This window comes from Sander vitreus, chromosome 10, assembly GCF_031162955.1.
Source record: "Sander vitreus isolate 19-12246 chromosome 10, sanVit1, whole genome shotgun sequence".
Classification (NCBI taxonomy): domain Eukaryota; kingdom Metazoa; phylum Chordata; class Actinopteri; order Perciformes; family Percidae; genus Sander; species Sander vitreus.
Window position 1 is genome coordinate 18852960 of NC_135864.1, and position 19727 is coordinate 18872686.

At 41.2% G+C, this 19727-nt stretch overlaps 2 protein-coding genes across 4 annotated transcripts; one reads left to right on the top strand and one right to left on the bottom strand.

Moving 5' to 3' along the window:
- Positions 1–4107: 4107 nt before the first annotated feature.
- hmgxb3 (HMG box domain containing 3) lies at positions 4108–18026 on the bottom strand. Of its 3 annotated transcripts, none has more exons than XM_078260740.1 (21): positions 17831–18026; positions 17128–17290; positions 16796–16970; positions 15477–16001; positions 15213–15320; positions 14917–15051; positions 14550–14773; positions 14060–14169; positions 13905–13985; positions 13603–13685; positions 13377–13484; positions 13091–13231; positions 12611–12918; positions 12355–12482; positions 11525–11656; positions 11194–11378; positions 10754–10976; positions 8564–8697; positions 6804–6923; positions 6423–6632; positions 4108–6095 (listed from the first exon to the last, which is right to left on the bottom strand). In XM_078260740.1, exons 2-21 carry the CDS (start codon positions 17265–17267, stop codon positions 5496–5498), a joined length of 3870 nt encoding a protein of 1289 aa, XP_078116866.1. In that variant the 5' UTR covers positions 17268–17290; positions 17831–18026; the 3' UTR covers positions 4108–5495. The 3 variants fall into 3 exon arrangements, with proteins under 3 accessions (XP_078116866.1, XP_078116864.1, XP_078116865.1); XM_078260738.1 differs by having other exon boundaries at positions 14060–14172; XM_078260739.1 differs by lacking the exon at positions 17831–18026 and having other exon boundaries at positions 14060–14172; positions 17128–17779.
- A 113-nt stretch (positions 18027–18139) lies between these two features.
- On the top strand, positions 18140–19684 carry LOC144524457 (SLC35A4 upstream open reading frame protein-like). The gene is made up of 3 exons (XM_078260745.1): positions 18140–18233; positions 18607–18705; positions 19312–19684. Exons 1-3 carry the CDS (start codon positions 18219–18221, stop codon positions 19507–19509), a joined length of 312 nt encoding a protein of 103 aa, XP_078116871.1. The 5' UTR covers positions 18140–18218; the 3' UTR covers positions 19510–19684.
- Positions 19685–19727: the final 43 nt, after the last annotated feature.

Genomic DNA, 19727 nt, shown 5'->3' on the forward strand with positions numbered 1-19727 from the left:
GAACATGCAAACAGTGCAAGGATTTTTTTCCTTGTTTTTAACATGCTAAATCGATCTGTGCTTTGGGTATGGCTGAATTTGTTGTGACACACTTAAAGCATCTGTCAGTTGGTGGCAACATGTGATTGGTCCACTTCAATCTTATTAATTAAGCAGTATTCAGTGTGATTTAAAGGCAGGAATACAACTGAACTGAGCAGGGAAATCTGTGGATCCATTATGGACCAGGTGAACAATGTTTCATGTTTGACAATGTGAAAGCTTTTTTCTTTTGTCATTTCTTGTAGAGTTAGACGAGTTTTAGGATGTAAGCTTTACCGAGGTCTATATGTAGCAGTCAGCGTACACTGCCAACTGTTCGAAGATTTTAGAATAACAAATAAGCTATGTGAGAGATACAGACTGCAGATGTGTGTGACTTCACAGACATTTCAAATGTGCTTGCATCTGAGTGAGATACAAGTGGGATGTCTAATAATGTATATGTCATTATATAAATCAAGAATTATCTTTATTTTCGCTAGAATGTTGTAGAGTAGTTAGTAGTACATCAATATTTCATATATGTGTTGTGTGTTTTTTTTGTGTGCAAATGAGACAATCAATGCAAAAGCTGCAAATTAAATCACTGAAAAACTGCAGCGGCTATGAATGAAGCTTTACAATTGCAACTCCAGAATGTAAAGTTGTTTATATACTACGAGATTATGATGTGGTGCCAGATATTTTTAAACTACATTTTTCTTTGTTGTATCTCACTGGGCTAAATGTGCTGCCTTTAAGTTCTTCTCCTCACAAAATGTCCAATCTGCATTTCCTCTGGAACATTTCCCACAGTATCTGTCAACATTGCACAACTCTGAAATCTTTGTGGGGAAGTAGCCTATTCATCCCATAGCTGAGACTCCAGAAAGTCTAAATGCTTTTCCTCCTTTGCGTGGTTTCAACTAAAATCATATTTCTTCTTCTCACTGTCGGGCACGTTTTGGGGTGCCAGACTTTCTGAGGTACATTTTGAATAAAAGTCGTGTTCTGTTGTCCATCAAGAAACTGAGATGTTACTGAGTTTGAGAAAAGCACAATAATCACCACAGTGGTTTTGTTGCTCTGCCAATGTCCTCTATTTTTTCCTTCAGTTGCCTCAGAATTCATTTCGTCAGATCACTTGTCATTTCAATGATCTTATTAGCAACATCACAAACAAACAATCCTGCAGTTTAAAACATTTTCAGTTTTTCTGGAATGTAAAGCATAAATAATTATCTCAATTGCACTGCTATAAAATAAGTGAAGGTTTTACCTGTAAAATGCCTGTGTTGTGCTGTTTTGATTGTTAACCTTTATTAGACTGATATAAATTCAATTAAGCAGACATTTTCAAGCCAAGTAAGTTCTTTACTTTAAGTAAAAACAAAGATGTACCGGCAGCAAAATGTACTAAAGTATTTAAAAAACTTAAAACTAGAGTAGTACTTGTGAAAATGGCCAGTTGTGTAATGTTGTAGCTGGTCTAGGTGGTGTTAAGCATACTATAGCACTGCATTATACAGTCAGGTCCATAAATATTGGGACATCGACACAATTCTAATCTTTTTGGCTCTATACACCACCACAATGGAGTTGAAATGAAATGAACAAGATGCGCTTTAACTGCAGACTTTCAGCTTTAATTTGAGGGTATTTACATCCAAATCAGGTGAACGGTGTAGGAATTACAACAGTTTGTATATGTGCCTCCCACTTTTTAAGGGACCAAAAGTAATGGGACAGATTAACAATCATAAATCAAACTTTCACTTTTTAATACTTGGTTCCAAATCTTTTGCAATCAATTACAGCCTGAAGTCTGGAACGCATAGACATCACCAGACGCTGGTGATGCTCTGCCAGGCCTCTACTGCAACTGTCTTCAGTTCCTGCTTGTTCTTGGGGCATTTTCCCTTCAGTTTTGTCTTCAGCAAGTGAAATGCATGCTCAATCGGATTCAGGTCAGGTGATTGACTTGGCCATTGCATAACATTCCACTTCTTTCCCTTAAAAAACTCTTTGGTTGCTTTCGCAGTATGCTTCGGGTCATTGTCCATCTGCACTGTGAAGCGCCGTCCAGTGAGTTCTGAAGCATTTGGCTGAATATGAGCAGATAATATTGCCCAAAACACTTCAGAATTCATCTGCTGCTTTTGTCAGCAGTCACATCATCAATAAATACAAGAGAACCAGTTCCATTGACAGCCATACATGCCCACGCCATGACACTACCACCACCATACTTCACTGATGAGGTGGTATGCTTTGGATCATGAGCAGTTCCTTTCCTTCTCCATACTCTTCTCTTCCCATCACTCTGGTACAAGTTGATCTTTGTCTCATCTGTCCATAGGATGTTGTTCCAGAAATGTGAAGGCTTTTTTAGATGTTGTTTGGCAAACTCTAATCTGGCCTTCCTGTTTTTGAGGCTCACCAATGGTTTACATCTTGTAGTGAACCCTCTGTATTCACTCTGGTGAAGTCTTCTCTTGATTGTTGACTTTGACACACATTCACCTACCTCCTGGAGAGTGTTCTTGATCTGGCCAACTGTTGTGAAGGGTGTTTTCTTCACCAGGGAAAGTATTCTTCGGTAATCCACCACAGTTGTTTTCCGTGGTCTTCGGGTCTTTTGGTGTTGCTGAGCTCACCGGTGCGTTCTTTCTTTTTAAGAATGTTTCGAACAGTTGATTTGGCCACACCTAATGTTTTTGCTATCTCTCTGATGGGTTTGTTTAGATTTTTCAGCCTAATGATGGCTTGCTTCACTGATAGTGACAGCTCTTTGGATCTCATATTGAGAGTTGACAGCAACAGATTCCAAATGCAAATAGTACACTTGAAATGAACTCTGGACCTTTTATCTGCTCCTTGTAAATGGGATAATGAGGGAATAACACACACCTGGCCATGGAACAGCTGAGCAGCCAATTGTCCCATTACTTTTGGTCCCTTAAAAAGTGGGAGGCACATATACAAACTGTTGTAATTCCTACACCGTTCACCTGATTTGGATGTAAATACCCTCAAATTAAAGCTGAAAGTCTGCAGTTAAAGCACATCTTGTTCGTTTCATTTCAACTCCATTGTGGTGTTGTATAGAGCCAAAAAGATTAGAATTGTGTCGATGTCCCAATATTTATGGACCTGACTGTATGTAATGCTAATTTTGCATGCAAAACATTATTCTGCAAAGAAAATTGACTACAGTTATGTTATTGAATACAAATCACAGTAACTGAAAAGATGTAAAGTCCCCTAAGCCCTTTATACAGAATTCTAGTGTATCCACAACTCTGAGAGCTTTGCATAAGAAAACAAAAACACAAATTAGAAATGGTGCGATGTTAAAAATGGGTTCCTATTACAGGAAGTCTAACTCTGGGTAACTATTACATTAATGACATTTGAATCCGTTTGTCATACCACATGACTGGTATGAGAATGATATTAATTCTGGCGGATAGCTTCATCACTGTTAAAATCACAGAAATATTGCTCCTCCGTATTTTAAATACTCCATGTGATAGCGCAAGTGCATTAGTAATGCTATATTGGACAATTATCTTTATTAATTATTTTATATTAAAAGGCATGGCATGGCATGACAATTTCACTTTATGAGGTTTTTTAACATTAATATGCGTTCCCCCAGCCTGCCTATGGTCCCCCAGTTGCTAGAAATGGCGATACGTGTAAACTGAGCCCTGGGTATCCTGCTCTGCCTTTGAGAAAATGAAAGCTCAGATGGGCCGATCTGGAATCTGCTCCTTATGACGTCATAAGGAGCAAGGTTACCTCCCCTTTCTCTGTTTTGCCCGCCCAGAGAATTTGGCCCGCCCATGAGAAAGAGACATCATGGCTTTCAAACATGCAAAGTGGCAGTTGGTCAAGGCCACACCCCCACCCTCCAGGAAAGCTCATTGTGAGACTGGCTCTAGTGGCTGTAATTCTGCACCAAGGATTTTCAGTACAGGTACAGTATTAGGGGACCACTAAGGTCTATATAAAAGCATCCAAAAAGCAGCATGTCATGGGAACTTTACCTTTATGACTGATTTTAAAGAAGTTGACCAGAGCTGCAAAATCATTAACTTCTTTATATTTAGTTGTTACATCAGCAGTTTCATTTACAGGACTTGTAATATTTTGTATATCTACACAATATGCTGCTGTGATGTCTTCTGACCAACAGGTGTCCCTACTGAACGCTTGAAGTCTTGACAAATGAACCCATATTCAATCACTGGGACATCCTCAACGCTTCATCAACGTCTTATTAGCCCATCACAATTTTAAATTAAGTTAAGCAAAGCATTGTTGACTAAAAGTAATCTCTCTGAAGCACCACATGCAGACAGATATACTAAATATCTTCAGTTCATTCTCAAAGGCAGACTGCCGATTGGTTGGCAGGAATTAAGACAGCAGACTGTATGTGTCCTTGAATGGCTCTCCATTGAGAAGATAATGTAATCCAAAATAAAGGTCCATCACCACATCATGATTCAGTACAATCAACAAATACACATTTAACATGACTTTTCAAAAGCAAAAAGTGGCAGGGGAGAGGTGTAAAAAGATAAAGCAGAAATGTCTCTGGACACAAAAGGGAAATAAATACAACATATTATTCATGGTTAAATATATACATTTAGGCTTAAGTTAGCTGAGTTATTAAAATCCTGTTTCTATCAGTCACAGGAAATATCACCTTCACACACACTTTTACACAAAGTCTTGGCACCCTATTGGTAAAAAAAACACTGATTTTTGACTTTTATTAACTCTCACACTCACTTCTACTGTAATAAGAGATGGATAACATGGTGACTTTGTACCCTGCAATTTCTTTTTTTAGTATATTCACAGTTAAAGCTACAGTGCGTAGTTTCTGCTGCCCCCATGAGGAATTGTAAGTAATGACAACAAAACTGTCAGCACGTCCACATGATACAAGCCTTACGTGATCGCACCCACGAACATGATGGACTCTTCAGAAGAGGCAATTATCTTCACTCGAACGTGGAGCTGATAATCTTAATTAGCTTTGTAGCAACTCATTTGGCAATGCCTTGAATGTAACGGACGTTTATTAATATCAAAAAGTTACGCACTAAAGCTTTATCACTACTGATTATTTTTCTCACCACCTACAATAAGCTCAATTTTCAGCAAAAACTTAATCCACTTTATCATTATTCAGCCTATTTCCTCACATCAGTAAAACAATGTACAGCTGACTAAATGATCTGATGTACAGGCTAGTCTAAGAGTAAAGTACTCTCGTCTGCAACACTGAATTGAGGCTAGCACCGTGTCCAAATTATCGGATCCTTCTGGTAGCACTTGCGTCTCTCCTCACGGCTGTCCCTCTGATCCTCTGCATTTATGTTTATTTGCATGCAGCCATCTCTACATTCAGTCCACCCCTCTGCCTGCATGTTAAATGTCCATCCTGATCATTTCTATTCAGGAAGCACAACCTCATAGGTCTCTGTCCCTCCCTCTTGTGTCTGTCCGTCCACCCCACTTCCTTCATCTTCCTCTTTCTCTGTGTTGATCTGCGCCACTCCCAGTCGGTACAAAGCATCCCTGATCACTACCTCCCCAGGTTGGCAGGCATTCACCACTTGGTTGATCTGCTGGCTCACAATGTCTCTGCTGGTGAGGAAATCTACCAGACGGTTGTAGAGGTAGTAGCAAGCTGTGTTGTTGAAAACCACAGGTTGCCGGCGTGCACGGCTTACCGAGTAACAGTCCTCTGAGTTCTCTGCAGAGTCGTTCTCAGCTTTGTCCGCCTGCTCTTTCTGTTCTGCCACCTCGTCATCCTCTCCTTCCTGCTCTTTCTCCAGCTCAGCCATCAGGCTGACGTAGGGCTCCAGATCTCTGCAGAGGGCCATTGAGTGGTGCTCTGAAGGAAGAGCAGGAGGCTCCTGGGCTACTTCAGGAGGATGAACCAGCCAGCAACAAGGTGATTTGGTGATGGGGTGGACCTGCTGGTTCTCTGCTACCAGTGACAGGTCAGGGCTGTACGGCTGGTCTTGTAGCTCAGCACATGACACAAACTAAAGAACAAAGGGGAGAGGTTGTCTTAGACAGCAACACACTTTGAACCTTTATAAAAGAAACACATATGTATACAGTATATATGAGACATCCAGTTTTCTTAATATAACTACGTAGATGTACTATATTACAGGCTTAATCTGTAATTTAGTAGTACAGAAAATTCCAAATGTTCTACTTTGAAGTCACTCTTCACTCATATGTGTGAATATAGCTGTCATTTCTACAGTCAAAAAATACTGATCGGGCCTTGATTTTTTTTTATTTTAAATTTCAACCAGCACATGTGAGTGAGAGAATAATTTTATTTAATTTCAATCACTTACCTCTGGCTTTTCGAAAGGGTCAGAGAAGCAGCCTTGGTTCCTTCCCCACATCTGGGTTGCCTGTTCTGGGTACTGCATGTCTGCACAGAGTGCCACTTTACGGGCGCAGTCACTAACATAGACTGGGGGCCAGTAGCGGGAGGACAGTAGCAGGTCTACGTGGTCTCGAGCCGTCTCTCCTCTCACCAAGTACTTAGAGCCGCACACCACCTGGACACAGGTAGAGGAGAGAAATGGATGAGTAACACTAAACCCTTTCAAACGTCTTAACAAATACACAGGGGACATTTGACATTCAATTTTCACTGTGCTTTTGTAACATTTATCCGTTTTTCATATGAGACTGATTTTTGAAGAGAATGACAGGGCTGCTGTTTTTACCTTGTGGGGGCAGACTGTGGACAACTTGCCAGCGGTGAGGTGTGGAGGGGGCTGTGGGGCCGTGGAGAGGCCACCATGAACAAGTGTGTACAAGGCGATCAGGGAGGCCAGCAGCTCATTCTAACACAGAGGGAGACAGAAAGGATGCTTTTATTTAAGCAAACACACAGATTTGATTCAGAGATGTTCGGAAGTCATTTATTGGAAGTCCAAGTCGAGTCTCAAGTCTTTGAGCTCGAGTCCAAGTCAAGTCTCAAGTCTCTGGCCATCTGATCTGTCCCTAACACTGTATTGTTAAATCTTATGAATTCAAAGCATGTCCTGTAGCTACCATCCGTACAGTATCAAAATTGTAGGATAACTTTACGGGGTCTACTTAACACATCCCTCTAGCCCTCGGACCTGGTGAAATATTAACCTAAGTCTGTCACATCATATGGATAAAACTATAAAGATACAATTTGCCTGTTCCCAGCATTAACACTTTGCGATGGTTAGCTTGTTACCTGTGACGACATATGCTAAATGTAACTCTTTCACTTAAAACATTGTCTAATGTCGAAGTGGAAATCAAGAGAATAGTGGCAGCGCCACACCAGTTACAGAATCCGCTGCGCCACGCATGGATGAAATAATGAAATAGTAAATAGGACTACAGTAACAGAAATATGTGCAGAATTAAGACAGTCAAGATGGCCCAGTGTTTGGTGGACCGGGGACCTTTTTCAGTTAGTAGCCTACAAATCATCCACGGGATCAATTACGCATCACCCGACACAGCGTTTGTTCCTGGGGAGATGGATCCGTGCGTCCCGCCTCCTGTGCGCCATGGATGTCTGAGCCTCAGCAACTACTTACTATAAAGATACATTTTGCCTGTTCCCAGCATTAGCACAACACTTTGTGATGGTTAGCTTGTTACCTGTGACGATATATGCTAAATGTAACCTCTCTTTCACATTAGCAAGTGACTGACCTATCTGGATGCGTTTTGAGATGCCTGATAAAGTTTAACATTGACCCGGTGCCACACACCTTGCATTTAGCTGTTCGCTTACTGCCACTGTTTACGAAGTTATTGAAAGCAAAACTAATGACAAAAGGCACATTATGGCAAAGGGCAGGGGACATGCAGCTCGTCATACGTTTCCCCAACGTATATGCGCCAATAAAAGAAAATAGAAATACATGAATACGTTTAGATTTAAAAAGCAATAATTGCATGAAAACAGGTTGTTGACGAGTCTCGAAGCTCGAGTCCGAGTCAAGTCTGAAGTCTTTTGGGTCGAGTCGCAAGTCAAGTCTGAAGTCTTTTGGTTTGAGGCTGAGTCAAGTCTGAAGTCAGCTCGGTCGAGTCCGAGTCTCAGACTTGAGTCCCCATCTCTGATATGATTACACCAGAGTAAGCAGAGATACGATAAACTCAAACACAAAGTAATAAGGAAACCATATTTCAACTAAATTCAACCTCCCATTACAGCAAGCAAACCAACTTGCTGACATATCCTTGAGCAAGACACTGAAGTTTTACCAGCCCCAGAGTGCGGGGGAGGGGAGGAGGATTTCTTGTTTTTTAGGTCAAGAATTTATCACATGATTAGTTTATTTGCCCAAACAGTAACACTCGTATTCTAGCGAGTATTTTAGGGTCAACATGTTTACTTCCAGTCATTACCATAAAACAGCAAAAACATGTGAGCATAATAGGCACATTTGTTTCACACACACACACACACACACACACACACACACACACACACCTTAGTGGAGGCTGGGGTGATGCTCGCCCCACAGCGGTCCAGGATAGTTCTCAGCTCGTCCTCACTGTGATCTTCAATCTTGTCGAGTCTCAGCTGACCATCATGAATGAGACGCACCAAAATGGATGGATCTCCTAAAACAGATGATTTAAACCAGTCTCTGAAAAATGTGCTCTCCTTAAGCCACTGTGACCAAAATAGATTAATACTAGTTTTGTATAAAAATGATTACTCATAGAAATGATTATATCATGTAAATCTATACTGCAAGGTAGAATAACTTAACACGTAACACTAACTTGTGACTAAATTGAAATTGGAACCCTTGCATGACATTTGCATCATCATGATGTTATGATATCAGTCTAGGTCTTTCATGAGAGTGGGTATGGTTAGCCTTGATGGGGTCAGTAGTGACACGTCACATGAGGGGTGTGGTGGTGTTGATCTGATTAACCCAGCCATCGCAGGTGTGTGGAAGATTCATTCGGAAAGAAAAAAAAGGAGAAGCTGGAGGCTTCAAGTGGCAAGACACACGAGAGCTGCAAACCACACACTGAAAGAAAGACCCTTTTTGAAAGACTGTTTTGTTTTCCCCACAACATGACTTTTTGTAAATACACCTTTTAAAACCTGAACTACAACACGGAGAGCAGGCTCGCGTAGTCAAAGCAGAGGTCGCTCCCAACGGTATGGACACCAATGCCAGCAGCCATCTTTCGACCGCGAACAGAAATAGTGGCTGAGTGAGTCAGTTAACACAGCACAACCCCTCTAGAAGTAGGAAAGATATACACTCATCCAGGCAAGCTCAGGTCTCATTCTTACGTTAAACGCAAAACGCAGGGAGGGCAGACAATATAAGTAATGTTATGAGCTAGGTCAGCCTTTAGTAGCAGTTTTTTCCTTTGTTCTACAAGCCCAGGTTAGCTTAGCCTTGTAACAATTGGGAGCTATCGTCCGGGATATGAATGTCCGCGTGTGTTATTCAGGTTTGTGTTAATTAGGCGTTGTAGTGTTTTATGGCACTATTTTGAACCGTAGCATTATGGTAAGTGGGCACGAGTGCGGCCTACTGTTTAGGCTTTTGAAATGGTGTTTGGCTGGCTTTGTTGTTAGACTTAGGCTGTAATGTGATTGGGTTTTGCTGATTAGCTTGTGGGTATTGAAAGTTTTGGATGGTTGCTTGTGCTTTTCAGCAAATCAATATTGTTGTTGCCATTTGGGTAACATTGGTTCACATAGCATGTCTACACATTGTATCCCCACCTTTGGTGATTCAAGCACTGATAGTTGAACATGGGAGAATTTGAGCCAAAGAAGTTTCTTAAAACTGAAGTAACCCGTGCACGGGAAGTTAAGCTTGACAGACAGGAACTGTGGAAAGTGATTGAGTATTTGGAGTTAGGAGGTTTCAGAGGAGGCTAAGAAGCCAGAACTCATGTTGAGTGTTTTGGTTAGCTCTACTCCTGCGCTCTCATGAAGTAAGAGTGCAGGAGATTAGGTGGAGAGATTGTGAACGAGCGCATGAGCGTCAACAGAAACATGAACGACAGGAAAAAGAGAGAGAGCGGGAGCATGAATGGAAAAAGCTTGACTTGGAGAAAGCTAAGCTCACTTTAGATAATAGGCGTCAGGTACGACGAGAATTTTTTATATCCATAATTAATTTCCTCTGGTGCCAAGGTCTGACCCTGAGAAAACTGAGCTATTTTTTGAGATGTTTGCGATTGGCCTAAAGAGGAATGAGTAACTCTGATTGAAGGGTCCCTAAGAGGCAAATCTCAGGAACCTTATGTTGCTCTAGACCTCTCTGAGGTTGCTGACTATGATACGGTGCGAGGAACACATTACTGTAGCTGTCTGTGGGCACCCAGATCTCTATTGCACCCCGTTATTTGGACAAAGACCGGACGAAAAAGGAGTTTTCTTTGGGAAATGTAAGCAGGAAGTTGGACTACCTGGTAAGTTCTGCAATGTTGTGTCTGTGGTTGTGTTAATGGAACAGCTACAATGTTAGCACAGCCCTGATAGATCCGAACTCCAGAAAACAAGCATATCATGATGGAAACTAAACACCTTTCTCCCTTATTTCAGACCAAAAAATTATTTAACTACTGAAGATTTCCCAATCACAGGATTAAGGCATGTAAAAAGATGAAATGCCACGGTTGTTTAAGAATCAGGTACCTGAGGGCTGCTGTGTGTGTGACAGGACCTTGTCCTTCTCTGTGTTGATGACAGTGGGACTCCTCATCAATGGGGGAATGAAGGGAGCGATGATAGAAGCATCCACCCATGTGATAGGGATGTCAGTGGGGAAAGTCGCTTGCTCGATAGCCTCACTTTCCATGGTCAGCCAGAAGTCATCCACGTTCACCTCATCTGAGACTGAACACTTAGGCCAGGTAAACTGTCGCCAGTATCAAATGTGTGTAAGCAGGTGGAGAGGACACTACAGTATGCAGCATGTAGGCACACACACCTAACATCTTTACGAGATTTTCTTTAGGTTTTATGTGGAAGACATACTGTATGATACCGTCATCGCTAAACAGCTCTCAATATGTTGTCATGACTCTAACTTGGGCTTTAATTTGTTGACAAATTTCCTTGCATTAATCTCTCACCTCCACATTCTTTAGCTCCAGGACGTTGCTTGTGTATCGCTGTGCAATCTCCAGTTTGGGAGCAACACCACAAATGCCGCAGATCATGTCGTTGTAATCGCGCACTGTCAGACACTCAAATGCCCAGTAGCCATTCAGGAGAAGCTCTTGAATTCGAGATAACTCCTCTGGACTCAAAGCATGCACTGATGCAAAACAAGAAGACATAATGAAAATCATAGAAAACATACTGTAAAAGGTAGAAGATACTAGATTGCAAATGTTAAAAATGCAAGACAAAATGAAACACAGTTGCAGAATTCATGTATGTAGAGTTAAATCCAGTGTTTACCAGGGTGATTGGGGGTGTGGTCTAGTATGGTCCTGGCTACCTGATAGGGGGGTTGGCCCAGTTTGATACTGGATCTGATCTTCAGGAATAGGTCAATACTAACAAGCAGTCTGTTCCCTATGTTGAACAAACCTGTCACAAAAAGAATTAAGATTTCAATTCACAGCTGACAAAAGGCCATTAAAAAAAACGTCTTCCTCAGGACAATTACTGTTACTGTAAGCATTACTGTTACCATGAATACATCAACAAATCATTGCTGTCTAGCTGTGGTCTTGTGCCTGCAAATAAAACAAAACAGTATGAAAAGCTGCAGCCAATATTGACTTACTGTTTATTATACTAAGCCACAGAACATTTCTGTTAAAACACTGGAGATAAAAAATTATGATAATAAAAGCAGTTTTTGCATTAATTTTGCATTTTGATATCATAATGTGCCATAATTCTGGGTCTGAAATATTTACTTGCCACATTAAGCAGCTAAATATCAGAATAAACTTGGCATCTTAATCCTAAAATTAAACACTCTCACAAGAACAAAACATTTTAAAAACATGTTCTAATAAATGAGTCTGGGTAAAGGAGTTGAAAATGTATGACAAATGAAAACTGCAAGAAAAAAGGGGACCAGTACCATTTACTGGAATATTATCATATGGTATGCAAACATAATTAATAGTTGTGCTGCCCCCTTTTGGCCGCTCAGCAAAATACTGATTGTAATTGGAGGACAATGAACCAAAAGTAAAGACAATCTGTGAGGCGTCAGTTCTGGATGTTTGATAAAAAAGTAGTTGAACAATGTTTTTGTCAGTGGTGCCGTTTACCTGGATGCAGGTCTGTGAAGCAGTGCAGAGCCAGACACTGAACGTTGAGACACACCTTGAGCTGAAGAGTGGCTGTCTGGATCAGTGTCTCAGTAAGAAGCCAGCAGTCCTCTTGTCCTGCAATGGTACTAGGATGTACAAGCACACACACACGTAAGAAGATACATTAGGAAACAGGATATCAACGTGACATGCCGGTATTGACGTACTAAAAGAAGAAGCAGATTAGTTAGGATACAGAAACCCATCTTCTTACCTCTGACTTCCTTTGAAGAGAGGGTAGTTACACAGACCACAGTGAGTAGCTGCTGATTCGTAGAACTGAGGCCACCCAGACTCTACCAGCGTCTCAGCCTCTACGCCGTCCTCGTGCTCCTGGCCACTTGGTTGAACCAAGACGATCTGGAGACTATTGAGCTCCTGGATGAGGGTCAACGTTTCCCGAAGCTCAGTCTCGCTCTCGGGAATCTGAAGGGAACGGTGCAGTAACTGCAGGGTATTTTGGCGCTGGATGTCCCTCTGAGCAGGACTCAGGGCCTGGTACGGATCCAGCAGAGTTCCAGACTGAGAAAGGAAAAAAGAAGTCCAGTTTTGAGGTGAGAGGATAGCTTCAATAAATCACTTAAATGAAGGGGAGTCATTAAATACAAATAACAGAAAATCGAGATTTAGGGATCCAAGGGTACGGGATACAGCTGGTTACACAAACCTACACTTGGAGGAATTAAGCTTTTACCTTTGCTCCCTTGGCGTTCTTCTGGGTCAGCTCACAGCCACATTTAGGGCAAACTGCAGGTTTGTGTCTGTTCTTATATATATAGTCACAGGACGGGTTCTTACACCGACCCCTTCCTCGTGCTGTAGACAATCCCAAATCCTAAAACAAAGTGCAAAAATTATCCACAAATCCAAAAAACTGGATATCTAGAAAAAAAATAGATTAGAAAGGAACATTTAGTGTAATTTAATTTTTTTTTTTTTTTTTAAAGGCTAAATTGCACCGAGAATAGTAGTATACTGACAAAGCTGGAAACGGTGTGTTGTTTGAAAGGCACGACAGACAGGATATTCACTCTCCTATCAACCAATGAAGACACAGGCTGGCTTCCATCTGCTGGGACAGAAGAATCCTACGGAAAGATGTGCAGAGGAGTGAGGATATAATCTGCATCTTTGTTGTTTGTATTTGTGTGTCTGTTTCTAAGTGTGTGTGTGTGTGTGTGTGTGTGTGTGTGTGTGTGTGTTAACCTGCTTGACTGCGGTTGTCGGGCCCGTCTGGCCGAGCTGCTTTAAAGTGCTAGGTTTGAGACCTGTGAAACTCTCTCGAGGAACTGTGGTTAGACAACGACAACATCAGTTGAGAGCACTGATCTCAGAAAGTGCAGTCACGTGTATATATACATATCAATTCCTCTCTGTATAATAAAAAAGGTATTTATGCCAATAATAAGCATTGACTGAACATACAATAAAACGATATCCAAACTACGAACTGAAAGATTACATTTAATAAAGTATAATACAAATAAAATTTAAATAATGCACGGTACCAGTGGATGATTTATTGTTGTTTGCACCCTGAAACTTCCCTTTGTCAGGGTGAACAGTTCTGATCTGGAACAAAGGCCGGCCTAGAAACACAAACATATGTTAAAATCTTAATTGAACACTGACAACAGCCTGTGTGCTGGATGTTTTATCTCACCAGTGCTATAGTAGGCAGGAAGGATGGGTCTCACAGGCCTCTTATGAACAGTGGCATTGCTTCTGATTTGAACTTGAACTGTCGTACCTTGAAGACTTTCTTGCATCTGTCTACTTAATGTCAGAGGGAAAGTATATCAAGTGAGATGCACACTATTATCAAAACTTGCAATAAAAACAGCTGCAATAACAACACACACAGGTGTCATTATACTTCTGTTCCATTCATATTTTTGGGTTAACAAAAGGTTAACAATCCCACTTTTATACAGTTCAGCATTTAAAATAAACAACAACAATAAGTTACTATTTATCACACATATAGTAAGCCAGAGTTATATACCTACTGCACTTAAGCACCAATCTGCAAATGGTGTACAGCACAGTTTTAACACAACTGTTACAGTCCACATGGTCAACACCCTAAGGGTTCCATGTAGCAAATAGAACATCCACTGAAAAACTGGCATTAAAACTTCATGGGCGCTCACTTTGTTTGTTCCTGCTCCTTGGTGCTGCTGCCCTCTGCACACTGCTTTCTGGAGCACTGTTTAACTTGCCCTTTTTTTTTGCTCCCAGTGACGTTTGTTTTACGGACATCAGCATTCCCCTCCTGAGCAGGCTGAGGTGTGGGTTGGCAGCTTGCATTCGTCTTGGTTTCAGCTTTCTGTGGCAATTTCTTGGACACAGCTTCTTTCTCACGTGTCTTCTTTGCCTAATTTATAAATGCAGCCAAAATTCTAAATTAACTAACTTGAACCGCAGGTCATAACTGGAGAATGAATCGTTGTACTCCTGGGTGTTCATATAAGATTGAACATCCCAAACGATTATATGCAGATATTGCTTGACACTTACAGCAGGTATCCATTTTCCACCCAAGTGGCTCCCACATTCAGGGCACGTTGGTGGCTTGTGGCGGGTGACATACACAAATGAGCATCCAGGATTTAGACACCTCCCACGACCTCTCCGGGTGTATGTCTTCACAGACTGCACAACAAGAGGAAAACATAGAGGTTCATGTCTCTCCCTGCCAATCATCTTAAATCTAAATAATGATATTCCTAAATATCATTTTCTGTATGTAGACTCTGTGCTTGTCAATTTCAGCATTGACATTAATTAGGTGGATGAATAATGTGGGTAATTACCATTTTATAGGAAGGAGTGGCACTTTGTTCTATGCTGGCTCCTACAGAGACCATCATCACTGGGCCCACAGAGCTGACACCTGGCAAAGACTTGGGCTCTAGCAGGTTCTGAAGTGATAAACAAATCATTTCACTGCATTAGTTAAATGCCTTTTGGTGATTAAAATGGTCAAGCAATAATAATATAATAACAATAAAAATTAAATAATAACTAATAATATTTGACTAATTCTGCTTACTGGTAGAAGGACATTTGATTCTCACCTGGGTGGGTATGATGGCAACCACTTGTGTAGTTTCCCCTTGTATCTTCTGCACCATCGCCCCATAACCACTACCAGCAACTCTAGTCTCCTTTCCTTTCAGCGTCACCCCATTTGCTGTAAGGCCAGCAGAGCCCTGTGAGACATGGGTGTCTGTGGAGGCCGGGGCTATGCATAAGACAGAGGAGGAGGAGGAGGAGGAGGAGGAGGAGGAGGGAGGGATTCCTCGGGGGGCCGTGAGATTAGACGCCACAGTTGTTTCCTCTGCCATGTCGTCGACAACAATGGGCAGCTCAGAGAGCACCCCCTCACCGGCCAACCCAAGAGGTGTGAACTGGGGCTCTTGGGTGAGAGAGACAGAAGGCAAGCCTCCCTCCACTGGAGAGTCCAGAGACTCCACACTCATCTCTGGCTGAGAGCCTTCCAGCTGCTGATTTGAGGAGCAGCCTTTAGACAAGACAAAGTAACTGGCTCTGGGGAGGATTTTGCGGAAGCCTGGCAGGTCTTTGGAGGGGGAGAGAGACGACTGAGGAAAAAGCACAATCACAAATATTGTTCATGGCTATCTGTCAAGACAAAGCAGGAAAAAGCTGCTCCATCTCTGCTGTGGTACTTGATGCTAATGGGTCACTTCATTCAGACGTTCTCTGTAGTTACATGAGCCAAATGTATTAATTACAAATGAAATCAATCAAATTGACTACATGAGTGCTCTGCAGTGCGTAACCATAAAGAAGGAGTCTGATATACTCCTAACTAACAGCCTATACCAAATCAAGCACTTGATCATGGGCAAACCTTTTAAAAAGATTGCCTAGGGTTGTCTGGTTGGCACTATCATTAATTTACTGCTGCAGGTTGTACTGACGCAACAGAATATACATTCCTATCCCTGCAGGCATTAGCATGTATTAAACAGCACTAGTCATGTAACTTCTGACTTGTTTATCATAGTATGTTCCGTTTGTCATAGACTTTTCTGCAACTCGTTTTGCACTTTTTGCTCATTTAGATGATCGATGACCCTTAAACTTTTTTTGTTTAAAGTTAGTTGCGTATCAGCTGAGCTTTACTTGGCATCAACCATGATTCAGATTCTCCTAAAAACAAGTGAACATCACTTAACTGCAAAGACACAGTACAGATATTCTGACCATGGAAAGATATCTAAATAAACAATTTCCACACCTTCAAATTACTTTCAGAACAGGAGAGTTTATTCTGATGTTATGAGAAGGTTTTATTGGTGAAATAACAGGCTCCATGGATGCTCAGATGCACTGGTTTGTTTATATAAAAGAAGTTGAGGATGCAGCTTACTGTGTCTATGCCCTCCTTCTCAGACTTGGCCTTTTCCAGATAGTAGCCTTTCTCAGCCACGCTGAGCCTTTTCCAGCTTTCACTGATTCTCTTGTTGATCTCTGACTGTGGTAGATTAGGAATTTCCTGTTGCATAATCTGATGAACATCAAAGTAGTATAGCAGGTAGGCAGACCTAAAACAGACAGCCAGACAGACAAACAGATGGACTCCATGTCAATGGGGGAGACGTTTTTAGAGGCTGGTATTCTGTTTAAGACAGGGCCATAATTAGTGCCATGATATTTTAACAGCTCAGTGTGAACGTTTTTTTTTGTTGCTATGTACATTACCTAGGTTTCTTAGGTTTCTCAGCACTGTCTTCTTGAGCTTTGCTCTTCCTCTTTTTTTGGGTGGTCACCTCCATTTGGCTGTAGTAGCTCTCCACCTCCTCAGTCACTTTCACAACCTCAAACACCTCCACTTTCTCCATGATCTCCAAAGATCTAGGGCGAACTTGAAAAATAGTATGAGCTTAGTTGGTTGTTCATGTTTGAACCTTGATGAAGGTAGAGTTTATTGTTGTATCAGACTGCATCAGTTGAGCCAAATTTAGGTTTATTAAATATATATTGCTTTGCATAACACTATGCTTTTAACACCCTAGACGATACAAAGTTTCAACGGACACATAATTGCGCAGCGTCACTCCTCTACGACATCACTGGACTTCTGAAGTTTATTCAGTAGGTGGCTATATCTCAGCTGATGAGACGCAAATATGAGTACTTTGTCTAATAAAATCCACAGAAAGTAGGATAGAGTGACTACGGGCTGGCACTTCATGCAGAGAGACGATAGCACTATAGTGTCCTAATCAAATAAAATATCATGGAAACTTGTCATGTATGGAGCTCTTAGGGAGACTTAGCTATATTAACACGTTAAAAGCTCTGGTCCTTTTCCTGCTTTAAAAGTAGGTTTACTAGCGCGTGCTTATACTGCCTGCACAGTCAGTGAGTCATCCAATGAAATGCCTTCTTATTGAAGCCTTACCTACGATGGCCCGTTGCTCTATAAACTGCTCTAAACAACCTTTAGTAGTCGCCGAAAAAGTCGGGCATTGTGCCGATGGTAAGTAATGCTGAAAGTCGCCTATACTTCATATTAAATCAAGGATTTGCGAGGCATAGCTAGCTAGATGTCTGTAAAGTAACGTTAGCTTCGTTTCTCGTCGATAAAAAAAACATGGCGGTTTGTTGCTATGGTCCTAAACCAATCAAATGCACGAATAAACAAGTACGGACCAATCACGGGAGACGTTTTTGACACGTTAAAGTAACGCGTGCGTCCCAAACACAACTCAGACCAAAGTAGTTGAGCCGAAGCAAAAGTAAGTGTCCCAGGCTTGTGAGCCGATCACTGATTATCCCACTGAGCAAACATGGCGGATGACAAGGTGAGTGAGTTAACTGGGCTCTGACTTTAAATGTGTAATAATTCAACATTAATTTCACGTGTTTCGTGAGATGACAGCCACTGCTAGAGGAGGAGGAAAAAAAAGTTCCTCTTAGCAGAAATTGGCCGTAAAATTACGTTACCGGGCCGATGATCGCTTCTAAATGAACTGAATCGATTATTGAGCCGTTAAGTTATGTTAGCTAGCTAGATAAAATGAGCTGTTTTGTTTCAGAAGTTCTTCATGGGAAATTCTGTCAGTAACTGTAACTTTAGGCTGTTGTACAGCAACTTTAGCTATCCTTAGTTACATTAACGTCGGAATTGGTAACGTTACACTGTTTCTTAATATACATGTGATGCTTTTGTTTTAGGATCCTCTGAAACAGTTGAAAGATCTGAAGCAGCTCAAAAATCAGTTGGAGGAAATCCAGAGGAGAGTAGAGAACGAAGTTTCTGTAGGAATCCCTCCGGTAAGTTGTTTAACAAACTGACCACACGTTTTCAGCTGTTGTAAGCGTTCATTCACCTTTTCTGTTATTGCAATTCGAATGCATTTCTCTTCACTGAATGGTTTATTTGTTTAGTTTTGTCGGACTTTCTTAAATGTCCTCTTATTATTATAATTGTGTGTTGTTATATTGTTGATAGGGCTGCAACTAACGATTATTTTCATAGTCGATCTGTTGATTATTTTCTCGATTAATAGATTAGCTGTTTGATCTATAAAAATGTCAAAACATAGTGAAAAATGTGGATCAGCGTTTCCTAAAGCCTAAGATGACGTCCTCAAATGTCTTGTTTTGTCCACAACTCAAAGATATTCAGTTTACTGTCACAGAGGAGAGAACAAACTAGAAAATATTCACATTTAAGAAGCTGGAATCAGAAAAATCTTATTTCTTTTTAAGAAAAAAATGACTCAAATCGATTATCAAAATAATTGCCAATTAATTTAATAGTTGACAACTAATCGATTCATCGTTGCACCTCTAATTGTTGACAACATATGTGACTGTGTACTGTAAATGTGTTACGGCTGTGCTGAAAATTCTGCTATTATTTTCTTGCTCTTGTAGGGAGGTTCAGTGTTGGGATCTCCATTTCTGAAGGGCTTTCTGGCCGGCTATGTGGTGGCCAAGCTACGCTCCTCTGCTTTCCTGGGAGTGCTGCTGGGAACAATCACTGGCATATACGCAGCACAGAACTATCAAGTGCCCAATATTGAAAGGACCGTGAAAGAGTATATGAACAGCTTTAAAAAAGGAAAGAAATAATGTGGCCTGACTGCTAGTCTTGTCAGTGACATAACGGGCACAAGAGAAAGTAATACTGTTGCAGCTGCTGGCTTGTGACGGATCAGACTTAAAGATTCCTGTTTCGACAACTATGATGTTGTGATATAACTGGATTTTCATTGGGGACTCAAACTAAAAGACTTTTTTATTTGCATTTTTGTTTTGGGTTAAATACTGCCTTGTTTCATTTACGCTTG

Bases quoted from the DNA above. Each gene is read 5' to 3' on its own strand.
- hmgxb3 (XM_078260738.1), bottom strand. From the start codon at position 17,267: ATGGAGAAAGTGGAGGTGTTTGAGGTTGTGAAAGTGACTGAGGAGGTG. The intron at 15,321-15,476 runs GTGAGAATCAAA...TTATCACTTCAG, and splicing joins TTGCCATCATACCCACCCAG to AACCTGCTAGAGCCCAAGTC. The intron at 6,096-6,422 runs GTAAGTGATTGA...TTTGTTCTTTAG, and splicing joins ACCCTTTCGAAAAGCCAGAG to TTTGTGTCATGTGCTGAGCT.
- LOC144524457 (XM_078260745.1), top strand. The intron at 18,706-19,311 runs GTAAGTTGTTTA...TTGCTCTTGTAG, and splicing joins TTTCTGTAGGAATCCCTCCG to GGAGGTTCAGTGTTGGGATC.